The sequence below is a fragment of the Mobula birostris genome, chromosome 8 (assembly GCF_030028105.1).
Source record: "Mobula birostris isolate sMobBir1 chromosome 8, sMobBir1.hap1, whole genome shotgun sequence".
Lineage (NCBI taxonomy): Eukaryota > Metazoa > Chordata > Chondrichthyes > Myliobatiformes > Myliobatidae > Mobula > Mobula birostris.
Window position 1 is genome coordinate 101,881,088 of NC_092377.1, and position 19,010 is coordinate 101,900,097.

General features: G+C 42.8%; 1 protein-coding gene across 1 annotated transcript; it reads right to left on the bottom strand.

Moving 5' to 3' along the window:
• Positions 1-2,407: 2,407 nt before the first annotated feature.
• LOC140202265 (microtubule-associated protein 1 light chain 3 gamma-like) lies at positions 2,408-7,942 on the bottom strand. Its single transcript, XM_072267149.1, has 4 exons — positions 7,787-7,942; positions 7,637-7,692; positions 7,423-7,529; positions 2,408-3,118 (listed from the first exon to the last, which is right to left on the bottom strand). Exons 1-4 carry the CDS (start codon positions 7,836-7,838, stop codon positions 2,953-2,955), a joined length of 381 nt encoding a protein of 126 aa, XP_072123250.1. The 5' UTR covers positions 7,839-7,942; the 3' UTR covers positions 2,408-2,952.
• Positions 7,943-19,010: the final 11,068 nt, after the last annotated feature.

A 19,010-nucleotide genomic window follows, 5' to 3' on the forward strand; every position in this document is an offset into this window, starting at 1 on the left:
TGCAGCCTGTCCAAAGCTTCCATGTGCTATCTGCCCTGCTGAGTTGCTGCAGATTTTGTATGTTGCTCCTATAATGTGACCAGAACCAAACAATACTTCATGTGTGATCTACAACAACTTGCTGTTGCAGCATATCAGCAACAGGATGGATGAACAAGCAGGACATAGTTTATCACTAAATTAACTAAAAAGTAATTGTAATAGTTTAATTCTGGCTGCAGCATTAAGTGTCAGCTGTGCAGAATGGTAGCATAATGCCATTACACTGCCAGCAATTACTAGTCGGGGTACAATTCCTTCTGCTGTCTGTAGGCATTTGTGCATTCACCTCATGACCATGTAGGCTTCCTCCCACATTCCAAACATCTACAGGCTAGGGTTAGTGAGTTGTGGGCATGCTATGTTGGTGATAGAAGCATGGCTACACTTACAGGCTGCCCACAGACATCCTTGGGCGGTTGGCCACTGATGCAAATGACTGAGTCGCTGTATATTTTGATGTTTGTGTTACAAATAAAGCTAATCTTTAATTAGGTGGAGTATACAAGTTAAAAAATTTAAGGATGGATCATGAAGTGTTATAGTCACATAGCACAATCATCAAGTCATAGAAAACTACAGGACAAAAACAGGCCATTTGGCCCATCTAATTCATGCCAAATCAGTTTAAACTGACTACTCCCATTGACTTGCACCTAAACCACAGTCCTCCATACCCCTATTGTTTATGTACCTATCGAAACTTCTCAAATGTTGAAATTGCATACACCAGGAGTACTGGCTCTTGTTACCCTGAGTGAAGAAATTTTCACTCATATTCTGCTTAAATGTTTCACTTTTCACCTATGACCTCCAGTTTTAGTCTAACCCAACCTCAGTGGAAAAACCCTGCTTTTATTTACCCAATCTGTACTTCATAATTTTGTATACCTTTACCAAATCTCCTCTCCATTTTTGATGTTCTAGGGAATAAAGTTCTAACCTATTAAATCTTCCCCCGAAACTCAGATCCTCCAGGCCCAGCAACATGCTTATAAATTTTCTCCATATTCTTTCAACCTTATTTACATCTTTCCTTTAGATAGGCAACCCAAATTGCACACAATACTCCAAATTAGGCCTCAATGTCTTAAACAACTTCAACATAATGTCACATCTCCTGTATTCAATACTTTGTTTATGATGGCCAATGTGCCAAAGGCTTTCTATATGACTATCTACCTCTGAGCCACTTTCAATGAATCATGGACCTATATTCTCATCACTTTGTTCTATCAGACTCAAATGCCCTACCGCTACCCTGCTTGGTCCCTCCAAAGTGCAACACTAACCACTCGGCTGCATTAAATTCTACCTGCCATTTTCCAGCTAGTCCAGATCTCATTGAAAGCTCCTAGTGTCATCTGCAAATCTACCACATCATCCAGATTGTTGACAAACAGACCCAGCACTGATCCCTGCAGCACAGCACTAGTTACAAACCTCCAGAGAGGCAACCATATACAACCACTCTCTGCTTCTCCTACAAAGCCAACGTCTAATCCAAATTACTGTCTCATCTTGAATGCTAAGTGACTAAACCTTCTTGACTAGCGTCCCAACTGGGACCTTGTTAAATACCTTGCTGAAGTCCATGTACACAAAATCCACTGCCTTGCCTCCATCAACTTTCCTGGTAACTTCCTCAAAAATCTACGAGATTAGTTAGACAGGACCCACCATGCGCAAAGCGATCCTGACTATCCCAAATCAATCCCTGTCTATCCAAATACTTACATATCCAGTCCCTTAGAATACATTCCATTAACTTTCCCACCACTGATATTAGGCATGGTCTCTGCTGTTGTAGCCCATCCACAAAGGTTTGGCATGTTGCATGTTCAGAGATGCTCTTCTGGACACCACTGTTGTAATGTGGGGTCATTTCAGTTACTGTTGCCTTCCTGTTAGCTTGAACCGTTCAAGCCATTCTCCTCAGACCTCTCAAATTATTTTCACCCACAGAACTGTTGCTCACTGGATGTTTTTGTTTCTCACACCATTCTCTGTAAACTGAGACTGAGAAAAGTCCCAGTAGATCAGCTGTTTCTGATACTCAAACCACCCTGTCTGGCTCCAACAATCATTTTGCTGTCAAAGTCACTGAGATCACATTCTGATGTTTAGTCTGAACATCTGAACCTCTGCCCATGTCCAAGTGCTTTTATGCATTGAGCTGTTGCCATATGATTGGCTGATAGATATTTGTATTAAGGCATACAGATGTACCTACTAAAGTGGCTGCTAAGTACATAGTGAAACATGTCCTTACTACAACATTTGCAACACCAATGTTTTCCCAAGACACCATTTGGAAGTAAATAGTCTTTGTCTTAATCTCTAGAATATCCATAAACAAGAGCTTTAATGAAATTTGTCAATTGTTAAAAATTGGAATTCACATTTGATTGTTCTTACAAACAACATCAGAAGGAACGCCAATAAATACCAAAATATTGGTGGCAGGATCAAGAACAGTTTATACAATCAGGCAAAAGTAATGAATGTACTCATGTGCAAACAACTTTAAATTAGAATTAGTTATTACCAACAAGGACAGTTCAGGTCCTGCAGTGCACCAGTTCACTCGCTGTTTCTCTGGAACTCAAGTCACGTGGGTAGAACATTCAAGTTAGTAAATGGGGACATTAGGTTTGCAGCGATGCTAAACTGCGCCATGTTTTATTTACTTATGCAAATCTCCTTTTCCCTGGATCAGCACACCACTTTTACAGGGCAATTTTAGTGATTGATTAAAACAAAATTAGCTTAATAAAAACCAGTGTCCACCATGACCATTCCCAATAGTTAAACTTTCACCTGCTAAACTTAATTCTACAGTGTTGAGGCAATACAGTAGCAAATCAGAAGTTTTTTGTTCCAGATGTTACACCAAATAATATCCAATCCTCACTAGCTTGTACCAAACATCTCCTGAGACGCATAGTAAAAGTAGAGGAAGCCATCAGAGTCCCTGAACTCCTGGTCCAGTTCTCCAATGGTGGCAGACATATTGGTGAGGGTTCTCTTCTTCACCACGAGGTAGAAAGTTTGATTGGGTTTCAGAGCTAACCGGTTCCTGTGGAGAGGACAAAACCCAGCCATTAAGAAAAGCACAGGCAAACCAGTGGGCCACTGTTTAAGAACTCAGACCAGGACTCATTACTGACTCAGACTTAAATGCTACTTGAGTCAGTTAAAAAGATCACTGGCTGCAGTCTCCCATAAGGGCAAGACTTGTGTTCATGACAAAGCAGCAGGCAGGGGTAAAAAAAAAAATTGTGGAACTACCAATCCTGCAAATCACCGTTTCCAAAAACTCAATTCTGGAAAGCACTTAAACTTCACATCTTAAAAAGTTCCTTCTGCCAGGCAGTTAATCTGATCAACCATTCTAGTTACCCACCCACCACCACAAATGACAGCACTGTAAATACTTAGCACACAGAAAAGTGGTTTTGTTTACAAAATACTTTGCAAATATGCACATGTATTAATGCACATTTTATTCCATGTCCACATTAACTTATTTAATTATATTTGTTGAATGTTATTCAATTATATTTGTTGAATGTTGCTTTTCTGTTGCATGTCATTTCCCTAATCAAATTCCTAATACTGGATGTGCAAGTGTATTTGGCAAAAAAAGTTGATTTTTGGTTTTGTGGCAGCTGTACAGTGCAAAGGCAAAATGATCACAATTTACAAAAATAATGCAACGATAAGGTAGTGTTCATGGACCAGGCAGAAATCAGAGGACTTGCACCAATACTGAGCCATTAGCTAGCATTCTATTCAGTGAAAGTACACTTCATAAAGCACAATTCAATTCGCTTCTCACCCCTGCCTCACCACATCATTCAATTTCTCTCCCCTTTTCTTCCACCAATTCAGCTTTCTGCTCCAGTTCAATTCAGTAGAAAAGTTTTTATACTTTCACCATAGAGTTGTGGAGCACAACAGCACAGAAGCAGGCCCTTTGGCCCATCTAATCTGTGCTAAACTGCTATTCTGCCTAGTCCCATTGACCTGCACCCAGACCACAGCCCTCCATACTCCTCCCAACCCTGTACTTACCCAAACTTCCCACCAAATCTGCATCTACCACTCCACTGGCACCTCTGACCAAAGCTCCCCCAGGTTTTTGCCCCCTTTCACATGACCTCTAGTGCTCGTTTCATCCAACTCCAGCGGAAAAGCCTGCTTGCATTTAACCTAATCTATACCCCTCAATTTTGTATACCTCTACAAGATCTCCTCTCATTCTCCTGCACTCCAGGGAATAAGTCCTAACCAATTCATCTTTTTACTACAACTCAGGTCTTCATCTTCCTTAATTTCCGTTTCTGCATCTCTACAAGTCTCATCTCTATGGAGATGAAAACTACATCTCACTCAGCCTCAGTGGAAACCATTCTGGCAAAAGCTGGATATTTGCATTTTGGGGGTGGGGAGATGATGAGTGCAGGACCATTTATCTGGGAAGCACAAGGGATTGCAGCTGCAGGAATTTGGAGCAATCTGTTGGAGGGACTCAGGAATGTGGAGTGGCAAGGTACAGTACTGTTAACATTTCAGTAACAAGAGCTTCAACAGACGCTGCAAAACCAGACAATACGCAGAATGCTGGAGGAACTTGGCAGGTCAGGCAGCATCTATGGAGAGGAATAAAGTTGACTTTTGAGCCAGACCATGAAGAACCAACTATTCTTCTCCATAGAAGCAGCCTGACTTGCTGAGTTCCTCCAGTATTGTGCATTACTGGTGACATTTCACAGCATTTCAACCCAATATGTTACCATTTCCTTTTACCTCACCCACTCCAAATGCTGCTTGGCCACCAAATTCCCTCCAGCATCTGGTCTACTGATCAAGAGTCTAATTCAACACACACCATGGTGAATAAGAATCAGGTTATGACCATGAAGCTCTTGGAGATCCAATATCTACTCCATCTCCCCTTCATCACATTCAGGAAATTTTGAGAAGGCAGTCACCTTATCCTGATATCCCAAGGTGGTCAATAGTTATGGCAAAGTGCCAATGTCCAGGAGTTGTAAACTCAGCCAGCTCCATCACTGGCCTCCTCACCACAGAGCTGATCTTCAAGAGGCAAAGCCTCAGAAAGGTGGCGTCCATCACCAAGGATGGATAATTTTATTGTTATAATTGTTGCTGCTTTGTTTTGTTCTACCCTGACCAACACCACAGCAGATTCCCAATGCATGCAAATGCACATGGAGGATAAAGCTGATCTTCAGTGATCAATAACCTCACCATCCAGGGCATGTCCCCTTCTCATTACTACCATCAGGGCAGTACAGGAGCCTGAAGACTCACACAACATGTTCGGAACAGTTCCTTCCCCTCCTCCACATTTCTGAAAGGTCCACGAGTCCTAGTTCATTTTACACTAATTATTCCTCGTTGTAACTTACATTTTACATATTGCACTATACTGCTACAACATGTCAGTGATACAAAACCCTATTCTGAAGTGCAACTATGGCTTCACAAATGATCACACCCTGTGAACTGTAGTAATCATAAAGGCCTAGATTTAGACTCAAAACATCCAGCATCTGCAGATTTTCTCTTGCTTGTGATAAAACTAATCCCTAAACTCTCATCGGCAACTCAAACTTGTAGAGTAGAAAAAAATTGGATTAATTGGGTGCATCTCACCTTAAGCTCTTTGCCTTTAAATAGCTTTCCTGTATTTAATTAGTTGGGAGCATTGGGAGATTATCAGTGTTTCAACTCCAGCTTCCAACACTTGCAGAATGTAAACATCCACACCTAACCCATTATAGATGGGAACAAACCCAAAGGCAACAGACAACCAGTCCAGTCAAGAGGACCTCCCAGAACCAGGGGATAACATTCACCAGAATCACTGCTGCAGTCTGAGTAGTTAACTCACCAGGGGAAATAAATGTTGTCTCAGATTATACAAACACTCTCCCAGCATTACTGCTCTGCTAAACCTGAACAAGAGCCAAAGGTGGTGCAAAGAAAGCTTCAACAGCAGGTTTCTCTTTCTGTTTCCATAACAAAATGCCAATTAGAAGAATCCATCCCAGCCATTTTCAATGAGTCTAAAGCACCCACAGCCAGGAAGACTGTCACCATAGCAACACCACATGCTGGAGGAACATCAACACATCAGGTAATTGCCACAAGAGCAGAATTAGGCCATTCTGCCCATTAAGGCTGCTCCACCATTTGATTATGGTGGATTATTTCCCCTCAACCCCATTTTCCCCAGAACCCCTAGTAATCAAGAACCTGTCACTAACACCCATTACCCCTACTGGGGCATAAACCCCCAACAGTAACTCAGTCCTTTGACCTGAGCCAGTCTTTCACATCATCTCCAGGGGTAGCCTATCATCTTGGTTCTTTATTCCTTTCCCCGGGATGAGGTCTTTACCATTTCTGTAGCACTGTGTTTTAATGTGATGGGGTTTGCTAGCCACAGGCCCAACCCTGCTTTCACAGCCCGACTTGTGACAGTCCACCTGTTTTAAATATACAGTAACCAATGACTTGGCCTCCATAGCCACCTGTGGCAATGAATTCTTTAGATTCACCATCCTCTGGTTAAAGAAATTACTCCTCCCGTTTTACAGGGACATCCTTCTATTCTGAGAACGTGCCCCTGGTCCTAGACTCTCACACTATTGTAAGCATCCTCTCCACATCCACTTCAAGCCTTTCAATATCTGATGCATTTCAAAGAGATTTCCTCCTCCACCCCCCCCCCATTCTTCTAAACTCCAGCAAGTACAGGCCTTATACATCAACACTTTCATTCCTAGGATCATTCTTGTGAATCTCCAGACCCTCTTCAGACTGTGTAGGCATTCCCCCTCCCCACACACACAGCATACCAGTCTGCCAAAGGTGAAAATAAACAGAAGCTTACTGTATTGAAGAGAGCATTTCTCTAAGATGATGTCATTTGGAAGAATCCATCCCACCTATGTCCAATGAGCCTAAAATCACCCCCAGCCAGGCTGAATGTCACCTTAGCAACACACAAGGCCCTGGAGTAACCCAGCTCCTCAGACAACGTCTACGGAGAGAAATGTTTTCTGTCTAATTCCTCTCCGCAGATGCTGACCTACCTGACCGTCGTTGCACATTCAGGAGGTATATGTCTACCTGGAGGAACTCGGCAGGCCAGGCAGCATCTATGGAGAGGAATAAAGTCGTGTTTGTCTAGTTCTAGACTCCAACACCTGCAGTCTGTTGTGTCTCTGGTGAACGGCCAAGATAAGGACATCAAAAACAAATTCCCCGCCGGAAAGACCCTTCTCCTTTATCTGAGGGAGGGAAAGCCGGATTGTTTGAAGCAGAACGCAGAGACAAGCTTCGTACCTGATGACAGAAACGAAATAGCCCATTAGTTCATCGTGGGGAACCAAATATTTATTCCTATCCAAATTACTCAAGTACTTCTCGCCGGGATAGCGCTCTACAATAACCTGCAGAGGAAAAGACAAAAGATCGCCGTCAACCTTGAGCCAAACTGAAGTGTGGAAGTTGGTGCAGCGTGCAGATGCTGGGCTTATCGGTGCAGGAGCTACCTTACCGGAACCCTCTGAGGGTATTTGGAGCGCATAAGTGCCGATTCTTCTTTTCTCGCAGCTGTAAGAAGGGGGAAAGACACAAAACAGCTCAAAAATCACATTTAAACTACACGCAGATGTAGTCGAGGGTCGTCAGCTGAGGATAAACTCACCAAAACTTTTCTGGTGCTTGAACCGCTGATTTCCGTGAACCCGGTATGCCATTATCAAAACTCCGACTTTTCTAACCTACTCTCCGGTGAACCAGTCGTCGTCTCCTTTTTAAATAGCGTTATGGGCATGCGGATAAACCCGGACTGGATTTCATAGTATTCTTGGAATGGGGGGTGGAAAGAGCCGCTATACGGATTCTTAGCAATGTTTGCGAACGATTTTTCTCTGATAAACATGTGCCTAATCGCTTACGATCCGTTCATAATTTGCAATTAGCAGAACATATTTGTCCGATGATAGTTGCAAATTGCCACTTAGATTGTCGATCAAAAAATTCCACTCTGATGTGAGTACGACCGGTGATTCAGCTGATCCGAGAATTTCATTGGTTGCGCTACAGAGTAATTGCAAATGACTGCAAATTACCTTTAAGACTCCCATTTAAAAACAATACAAATTGAGATATGCTGGAAGTTGATCCACCTCAGGCCCTCAGGATATGTAGTGGTGCATTCACCTGAAATCACCTATATCAGCTCTTCAGGTCGAAATGGAGGAAATGCCATTAAGACTTAGAAGAATAAAGCTAATGTTACATTACTGGGTTAACATCATGGGACATAACTACTGACATCCAGCTAAAGCTATATTAAAAGACCGCTGGGAACATAATAATTCAAATTATAATAGCTTTGGATGGATCTGGGATGCAGCAGCACAAAAATATGGTCTACACGAAATGGAATATAGCCCCACAGTTGCATTATCTGATGTTCCTCCATGGCTCTTTACAATATGTACAGTAGATATAAACTTGCAACAACTTTTAAAAAAGAAGTCTAACTATGGAATCAAACAGATAGTACAAGAATATATAAACTTGCATTTTAGAAACGAACTTGTAATATTTACGGATGGATCAAAAGACCCTAGCTCTGGCCACACAGGTATTGCATACATTCCTCATTGGAAAACTAGAATCAGGAAAAGAACATCAAACCATTTATCAGTGTATATGAAAGAATTAATGGCAATATTGAGTGCATTATCTTGGATAGAAGAAAATGATGTCAAAAAGGCTGTACCCTGTTCAGACAGTTTGTCTGTATTAACCTCGATCAAATCAAGAAAATCAGAAAGTAGACAGGATATTTGATTGGGGATTCTATGCAAGTTATATACATTGACCAAAAATGGGGTAGAAGTAAGCTTTCTTTGGGTTCCTGCTCATTGTGGTGTGGAGGGTAATGAAAAAGTGGACAGTATAACTAAACAACCACTCAAATCATCTATAATAAAGGTCCAGATCCCTCTAAGCAAAGCAGAAGTCAAAAGCATTATAAAGACACATATTGAGGAGACATGGTAGAAGCATTGGGATGAAAGTGAAACAGGGATACAACTGTACAAAATACAGAGGCAAGCCAGATACAAAAGACTATCAAGTGGACATAGAAAGATAGAAGTGATCATCAGTCATTTAAGAATTGGACACACAAGACTTAATTACACATTACGTAAAATAGGGAAACATCCAACTGGGTTGTGTGAATACTGTAATCAACCAGAAACAGTTGAACATGTATTGATGAAGTGTAAGAAGTACCAAAGAGAAAGAATGAAGATCATAGGAGCACTTAATATATAAAAAAAACTGCTGTGGGTATAGAAAACATTTTAAGAGGGATTTCAAGAGTAATAGAGACCTATATCATGAAGTATCTGAAAGACTCTGGTTTATTACTTGAATTTAGGGAATGCAATTCTTTTCCCTCCTCCTGTTTATCAAATGATCCACACTCCAGTCTAGCAGGTGGCAATAATGCACCTTAAAGCTGGTTTGCCAACCGCCATAAAACAACACAAGAAAAAGAAGAATGCAAGTTGAGGTAAAAGATTTCCAAAATCTAATGGCAGCACCTGCGATGCATTTGTTTTGCTGCAGGGTAAACCATTATTGAATGATGCCCTGAGTGAGAAAATGGACTGACTGAATCCAATCACAAACAAGAGAAAATCTGCAGATGCTGGAAATCCGAGCAACACTCACAAAATACTGGAGGAACTCAGAAGGCCAGGCAGCATCGCCCCGAAATGTCGACTGTACTCTTTTCCTAGATGCCGCCTGGCCTGCTGAGTTCCTCCAGCATTTTGTAGACTGGCTGAGTGTTGCCTCCAATCAAAACTTGGCAGTCAACCTCTGCAAGATCAAGGACTAGATCGTGGAAGTCATACCGGTTCTCCCCACACCACCTCTTTCCTCCCTCACCACTCTCTCTCTCCATCTCTCCCCCATTCTCTCCACCCCCCTCGCTCTCCCCCCCTCCCCATATTACGCACACACAAATAGCAAAGCAATGTTCATGAAACATTTAGAAATCTGTTTTGCAGAGGGGATGAAGTTGTTCGAGTACGTGTGTCCAGGCACCGGTATCTCTTCCCTACTGGTAGCAATGATATTTACTAGCAACAATAAGTAGTTTATTGGCAGGCAACAATCAGCATGAGAGGTCATTCTTTGGTGATGCAGCAAGAGATTTGAAAAGATTGCTGGTACTACCTAGCCCTTTTTAGCAGGCTGCAATGAACACAGAACGAATAAAAAGTAAGGAGATATAAATGAAGCAGTCATTGTTGGAGAGGGGCAGTGTTAGAGTGGTTCAGTTTTGGCTCAATAGGCTTGGACAAGCACAGGCAGAGGTTCCAAGTAAGTTTTTTTCTCTCTATATCAGTAAACACTGGTACACTATCAATTAATCCAGAGGTTGTGATGTGTTCCTTGTGTGAGATATGTGAACTCCAGGAGACCTACAGTTTCCCTGATAACTAGATCTTCATAAAGTGCTCTGTGCTGCAGCTCCTTAGAGACCATGTTAAGGGACAGGAGCTGTGGCTGGATGGCATTTGGACTATAGGGGAGAATGAGGAGGTGATAGGTTGGACTACAGGGAGGTAGTCACCCCTAAGAGGCAGGTCCCTGGGTGACAGTCTGGAGAGAGAAATAGGCAGCCAGTGCCAAGTGGCCCCATGGACACTCCCCTCAATAATAAGTATATCACTTTGCATACTGTTGGGACAGATGACCAACTGGGGGAAGCCATAGTGACTGGGTCCCTGGCTCTGTGGCTCAGAAGGTTAGAGGAGTGAAGAGACCAGCCGTAGTGATTGGGGATTCCATAATTAGAGGAGCAGACAGCAGATTCTGTGGTTGTGAAAGAGACACCCGGATGGTATGTTGCCTCTCAGGTGCCAGGGTCAGGGTCAGGGTCAGGGATGTCTCAGATCAGGTCCATGGCATTCTAAAGCAGGAGGGTGAACAGCCAGAAGTCCTGGTGCATATTGGTGCCAATGATGCAGTTAGGAGAAGAGAGGAGGTCCAGAAGAGAAAGTATAGGGAGTTGGGCAGAATGCTGAAAAGCAGGACTTCCGGAGCAGTGAGGATAAGAGTCGGATGATTTGGCAGACGGATACGTGGCTGAGGAATTGGTGCAGGGGGCAGGATTTTGGATTTCTGGATGACTGAATCTCTTCTGGGAAAGGTATAACCTATACAAAAGGGACAGGTTACACCTGAACCCAAGGGGGACCAATATCCTTGTGGACAGATTTGCTAGAGCTGTTGGGAGAGTTTAAATTACAAACGTAATTTGACGGGGGCGGGGGGTGTGAACCAGAGTGATAGGGTGGAGGGTGAGGCAGTTGGTATATAAGTAGATACAATGTGTAGTGCGACTGTGAGGCAGATGATGGGGCAAAATTGCAGTCAGTGTGATGAGTTAAAGTGTAATGGAGACAAATTCAAAAAGGGTGATGAATACAGGACTGAAGGAAATCACACAGAGCATGAAAGCAAAAAAATGGGCATATAACAGAACGAAATTTAGTGGGAAGTTAAAGGATTGGGAAGCTTTTAAAAGCCAAGGGAAGGCAACTAAAGAAACCAATGAAGAGAAAAAAGATGAAGTATGATGGTAAACTAACTAATAATAAAAAGACAATACAAGAAGTTTTCTCAGATATATAAAAAAGTAAAAGAGAGGCGAGAGTGGATATCAGACCGCTGGAAAATTATGCTGGAGAGGTAGTAATGGGGGACAAAGAAATAGCATATGAACTTATGTATTTTGCATCAGTTCTCACTGTGGAAGGCACTGGCAGAACGCCAGAAGTGCCAAGGTGTCAGGAGGCAGAGGAGAGTGTCATTGCTGTTACTAAGCGGAAGGTATTTGGGAAGCTCAGAACTCTGAAGGTTGACTACATCCAGAAGTTCTGAAAGAGCTAGCTGAAGAGATTGTGGAGCCATTAATAATGATCTTCCAAGAATCACTAGAATCTGGGATGGTTCCTGAGGACTGGACATCTGAAAAATTCACCCCACTCTTTGAGAAAGGAGGGAAGCAGAAGAAAGGAAATTATAAGCCAGTTAGCCTGACCTCAATGGATGGGAAGACTTTAGTCTATTATCAGGATGAGGTTTAGGGGTACATGAAAAAATAGACTAATGTCAGCATGGTTTTCTAAAGGGTAAATCTTGCCTGACATATCTGCTGGAATTCTTTCAGGAAATAACAGGCAGGATACACAAAGGAGAGCCAGTGGATGTTGTTTATTTTGGATTTTCAGAAGGCCTTCGACAAGGTGCCGCACATGAGGCTGCTTAACAAGTTAAGAGCCCGTGGTATTACAGGAAAGGTACTAGCACGGATAGAGGACTGGCTGGTTGTCAGGAGCAAAGACTGGGAATAAAGGGAGCTTTCTCTGGTTGGCCACTGATGACTAGTGGTGTTTTGCAGGGATCAGTGTTGGGATCGCTTCTGTTCACGTTTTATGTCAATGATTTGGATGAAGGAATTGATGGCTTTGTGGCCAAGTTTGTGGATGTGGAAACAGTGTTGAGGAAGCAGGGCATCTGCAGAAGGACTTAGGCAGATAAGGGGAATAGACAAAGAAGTGGCAGATGGAATGTAATGTAGTGAAGTACTGGTCATGCACTTTGGCTGAAGGTATAAAAGCATGGACTATTTTGTAAATGGGGAGAAAATTCAAAAATCAAAGGTGCAGATGGACTTGTGAGTCCTCGTGCAGGATTCCTTAAAGATTAACTTGTTGGTTGAGTGGGTGAAAAGCAGGGCAAATGCAATGTTAGCATTCAATTTGAGAGATCTAGAATACAAAAGCAATGAGGTAATGCTCAGGCTTTCTAACACATTGTTCAGGGTGATTATCACCAGCCTGTGTCCTGAAATTTGTTAACTTTGTGGCAGCAGTACAATATAATACATAACAATAGAGGAAAAGAACTGTGAATTACAGTAAGGATATGGATATATATATAATAGTTAAATTTAATAAGTAATACAAAAATAAAAATTTAGTAAGTAGTGAGGTAGTGTTCATGGGTTCAATGTCCATTCAGAGATCGGATGGCAGAGGGGAAGAAGCTGTTCCTGAATTGCCGAGTGTGTGTCTTCAGACTTCCGCACCTCCTTCCTAACGGTAGCAATGAAAACAGGCAGGACCTGACTGATGGGGGTCCTTAGTGACGGACGCTGCCCCTTTGAGGCATCGCTCCTTGAAAATGTCCTGGATACTACGGAGGCTCGTGCTCATGACGAAGCTGACTGAGTTTGCAACTCTCTGTAGCTTACTTCGATCCTGTGCAGTAGCCCCCTGCCACCATACCAGATGGTGATGCAGCCAGCTAGAATGCTCTCCATGGTACATCTGTAGCAATCTGTGAGTGCCTTTGGTGACATACAAAGTCTCTTGAAACTGAGGACTGGTGTTCCCTCATCTTACCCTTTCTGAAGTCCACAATCAAATCTTTGGTTTTACCTCTTGTCACCATCTGAAATTCTGTCAACAATGCTTGTATTGTCAGCAAATTTTTAGATGATATTTGAGCTGTGCCTAGCCACACAGTCATGGGTGTAGAGAGAGTAGAGCAGTGGGCTAAGCACACACCCCTGAGGTGCACCAGTATTGACCGTCAGCGAGGTGAAGATGTTGTTTCTGATCCCCACAGATGGGCGTGTTGGAGAGGACAGCAATTGGAATATCATGAGCAGTTTTGGGCCTCCTATCTAAGAAGAGATGTGCTGGCATTGGAGAGGGTCCAGGGGTCCACAAGAATGATTCCAGGAATGAAAAGGTTTGCATATGAGGAGTGTTGGGGCCTGTACTCACTGGAGTTTAGAAGAAGGGGGTGGGGGGGGGGAGGATCTCAATGAAACTTATCGAATATTGAAAGGCCTGGATAGAGTGGACGGGGAGAGGATATTTCCCATGGTGGGGGAGTCTAGGACTAGACTGTGCAGCCTCAGATATAAAGGATGTCCATTTAAAACAGAGATGTATAAACGTTTCTTTAGCCAGAGGGTGGGAATTCATTGCCACAGAAGTGCAGGTGAAGTCACTGTGTATATTTAAGGTGGAGGTTGATAGGTCCCTGATTAATCAGGGCATCAAATGCTACAGGGAGAAGGCAGGATAGTGAAGTTGAGAGGGATAATAAGTCACCACGATGGAATGGTGGAGCAGATTTGATGGGCCAAATGGCCTAATTCTGCTCCTAGATCCTACGGCACCTTGCTAGGGTAGCGTTTAGTGCAATGCTATTACAAGTTAGGGCATTCTGGAGTTCAATTTGGGTGCCATTCTGTAAGGAGCCTCTCTAAGTCCCCCCCCCCCCCCCCAAGGAATGCTTGGGTTTTCTCCAGATCCTCTGGTTTTTTCTCACAGTCCAAGGACATCCTGGGTAGGTTATTTGGTCATTGGAAATTGTCCCATAATTTGGTTAGGGTATATCAGGTATGCCAAGGGTTGCTAGGACTGCGTGACACCAAGGGCCAGGAGGGCCTGCTCTCTGCCATATCACTGAATAAATAACTACGGCCTTAAAGGAGTAAGAAATATGAATCCACCAGGGGGCAGTGTAAGACCAATTTGGTTCATCAACAGTGCACTCCTGTCAATTAGATTTGCCCAGACTATATGAATCAGAATCTGAATCAGATTTATTATAACTGACATATGATGTGAATTCTGTGGTTTAGAGTCAGCAATACAAGGGTATAAACATATATACATTAAAACAAAATATATACATATATAATGCAAAAAGGAGAGATAATGAGGTAGCGTTTGTGGGTACATAGGCAATTCAGGTATCTGATGACAGAGGGGAAGAAGCTATTCCTAAATCATTGAGTGTAGATCTTCAACCTCCATGAGTGTAGTAATGAGAAGAGGGCAAGTCCCATTTAGTGATTGTCTTTAATGATGGGTGCTTCTGCCTTGAGACATCACCTCTTGAGGGTGTCTTCGATGCTGAGAAGGGTTGGAGCTGCTGAGTCTTCTGCCCTTTTCAGCCTCTTTCGATCCTCAACTGGAAATAGACGATGGGATTCAGGTATTTTGGAAAGTAAATAAAAAGGAATGGGGGGGGGGTATGGTGTGGAGTAGCTGGTATATCACGTTGGAGTCATTGGTGTGATCTCAGTCAGATTTCTATGTAGTTCTGGTCACCCAGCTATAAGAGGGGAGTTATTAAGATGGAAAGGTTGGTATTGGGACTGGAGGGAGGGTGAGTGCTTTATAAAGGGAGATTGGATAGGCAGATGCTTTCCCCTGGAGTTTAGGAGTCTGAGAGATGACCTTATAGAGGAAGATACAATCATGAGAGGTGTAGATAAGGTGGATGGTCAGAGCCTTTCTCCAAGTGTTTCAAACTAGAGACATACACCCGCTCTTTAGTGCAAATATCTCATCAGTCATCATGAGGCAGCAACTCATTGCATAAAAGCACGCAGACATGGTCAAGAGGTACAGTCGTTGTTCAGACCAAACTTCAGAATGGGGGAGAAATGTGATCTCAGAGACTTTGACCGTGGAATGATTGTTGGTGCCAGACAGGGTGGTTTGAGTATCTCAGAAACCACAGTTCTCCTGGGAATTTTCACACACAGTCTCTAGAGTTTACAGAGAATGGTGCGAGAAATAACAAAAAAAAAATCCGATGAACAACAGTTCTGTGGGTAAAAATAATTTGTGAAGAGAGGTCTGAGGAGAATTGCCTGAACAGTTCAAGCTGACAGGAAGGCAATGGTAAATTAAATGTCCACACGTTGCAACAGTGATGTGCAGAAGAGCATCTCTGAATGCCCAAAGTGTGAAGTGGATGGACCACACAGGGTTCTTCTCCTGTACCTAATAAAATGGCCACTAAGAGTATGTCCGTGATAGCAACCCCGATTCTGATTCAGACTTTGATTCTGCACAAGTTATCGAGCTTCTTGAGGTAATAACGACAGCAGCAGCACAGCTGATCGATTCACTGCCTCTCAACCCCAATGACCTGGGTTTGATCTTGAGCTCAAGTGTTGTCTGTACATTCTGCCTGAGAGTTTCCCTTGGGTGTTCCCATTGCTTCCCACATCTCAAAAATGTACGAGTGTGAAATTAAGACCCGCATCATATCTCACCTATGTGCATCCCATGGCTGGACATTGACACATGTGACAAGTAAAGGCTGGTTGGCTGGTGCTTTGTGGAGGGTTTAGGTGGGTCCAAGATTACAACCCAAGGAGAACATTTTTATTTAGAGATAGTACTATTGAGATTACTCGAGTATGATGTTCTCCTAAGTGGTTGTCTATTGATGGGTCCTCAAGTGGCTGCAAAGAGGGAGGGAGAAAGGGAGAGAGAGAGAGAGAGAGAGAGAGAGAGAGAGAGAGAAATGTACATGCGTAGACAACAGATCAACACAATAGTGCGACGGGGGGGTTACTGCTCTAAAATAAATAGATCCATACATTACACTTCCTCCCCCTTTAGATTAATACAACATAAAACTATATATGTACACAACATTCAATTCCCCTTTCAAAAACCCATATTCCAAATAAAAATGCTTTCACAATAACAGTCCACAACAACTTCACAGTTCCAAAGGTTCAGTCTTTTGGGTGGCGCTCTGTTTCTTTCAGGATAGCGCCTCTGGATCTGTGGAGGGGTATCAGGTTTGGTAGATGTCTTGTCTAAGATAACGTTCTTGGTTTCTGGTGTCACGTTGCTGTCAGTAACATGATTATCACTGAGAGGTGGGTCTGGTGGTTGTAATATGTCTGTCTTGTTGGATGCAATTGACTCAGGTGTGTTCTTCAGTTAAGTATCCAATATCCGGTCCACATAACATCTCCATGTCTCACCTCCAACATCCACTGCATACAGCAGTAGCCCAGTTCTTGTAGCTATCCTACAGGATGTCCACTTGTCTTCTCTGTAATCATGCACTAGGACTTCCTGTCCAATCTCAAAGGACCTTGCTGATTCACTTGGCTACTGGCTAAACTGCTTATTCTATACTTACCTCCAGAGGTCTGATTTCAGGAGGTCTATGCGAGGTCTCAAATTCCTGTCCATGAACAGCATTGCAAGTGTTTGATTTGTCATCACATGAACAGAGTTCTGATGCACACAAAGGAAGTTGGCCTCTTGGTGCTGTAGGGAAATATCCTCCTAGTCCATAGCATTAATGGACTTCTTGAAGGTTTGGATAAACCTTTCAGTTAACCCATTCGTTGCTGGGTGGTGAGGAACTGACTTGAAATGTCTGATGCCATTTTTCTTCATGAACAGTTGGAAATCTTCTGACGTGTGTTGTGGTCCGTTGTCACTCACAGTTTGTTCTGGTAAGCCATTTCTGGGGAAGGTAGTCCTGAGGGTGGAGACAGTCTTTGCTGAGGTGGTTGACTTCATTAGTATAACCTGCGGCCACTTCAAATAAGCAACCACAGCAATCAGAGACATAGAGTCCATGAATGGCCCAGCAAAGTCAGTAAGTATTCTTTGCCATGGTGAAGATGGCTATTCCCATGGGTGTAATGGAGCCTGTGGGGGGTGCACTTTGAACTTTTTGGCATCCCAAACAGCTTGTGGTCAAGTCTTCGATCTGTTTATCTATTCCCTCCTCAAACACCTTCTCATTAGCATTAAGTAGCTGTGCCAGTCCGTTACAATTGGGCTGCCATTGCCTATAGATGATACATTGAGAGCTTTGACTGAGTTCCAGTCTAGTTGGATTTTTCTCAACCATTCACATCCAAAAAGTGCTGCCCTTCCACTTTTCAACACATAAAGCTCTAACTGCAGTATTTTGCCTCTGTACATTACATTTATGTTCAGTTTGCCTTTGGGAGACACTTTTCCACCTGTGTAGCTGTTTAGCATCACCGAGGTCTTCTCTAATAGTATCTTGGAAAAACAGTCTGTTGTAGTCAGTCTCTGGAATTATAGGCAAAGCCGACACTGTATTCAGTTCCATTTTCTGTTTTACACCAGACACATCTATTGTGATCCAGATGATTGTGTGATCTGCTTCAGTAATGCTATGCAGTTCCAGGCATGACAGCTCATCTTTGTCAGACTCTGTGTTGTCTGATTCAGTTCCACATTTGGTCACTTTATGCATTTGCTTAGATTTGGTTTTTTAAATTAATTATTTTATACATTTCTACAGTGAAACTACAAGAACCCAGCAACAAAATGGAAATTTATACAGTGAGATTTGTGTTTGAGACTTTCCGCTTGGTGCGTTTTTTTTCTTTTTGGTTGTGCATTTTGTCTGCCTTGCTCATTGTCTCTACGTGACCTTGTCTGTCACACTTCCTGCACAGTTTTTCTTTGATCCAACAATCATTTCCATCATGGGAGGATTTGCCACATCAATAACATCTTTGGCATTTTGCACCATTCAAGGATATTTTGTGCATTTGATATTCTAACCTCCTTTTCTATAGTTCTGCTGCATCATTTGCTGCAGTCTCTAATGATAGTGCAATGCTCAATGCCCACTCTTAGGTTAGGTCTCTTCTGACAGAAGCCTCTTTTGAGAGCTTTGACTATGCATGCCACATACAAGTCTGTCTCTTAATGCATCAGAAAGTCCATCTCTACAGTCACAGTACTGGGACAGTTTGCGTAGTTCTGCAATTCAGAACATGCTTTCATCTTTTGACTGGTTCCTTTTATAAAATCTCAATCTCTCAGCTAACGACAGTGGTTTAGGGCTCAAATAATTTTATAGAACTGTAACAATTTCAACGAACATCTTGCTTGCTGACTTTGCAGGGGTTACTAGGTTGTATAAGAGATTATACGTCCTTGTGCCCATTAAACTAAGAAGTACGAGGGGTGATTGATAAGTTCATGGCCTAAGGTAGA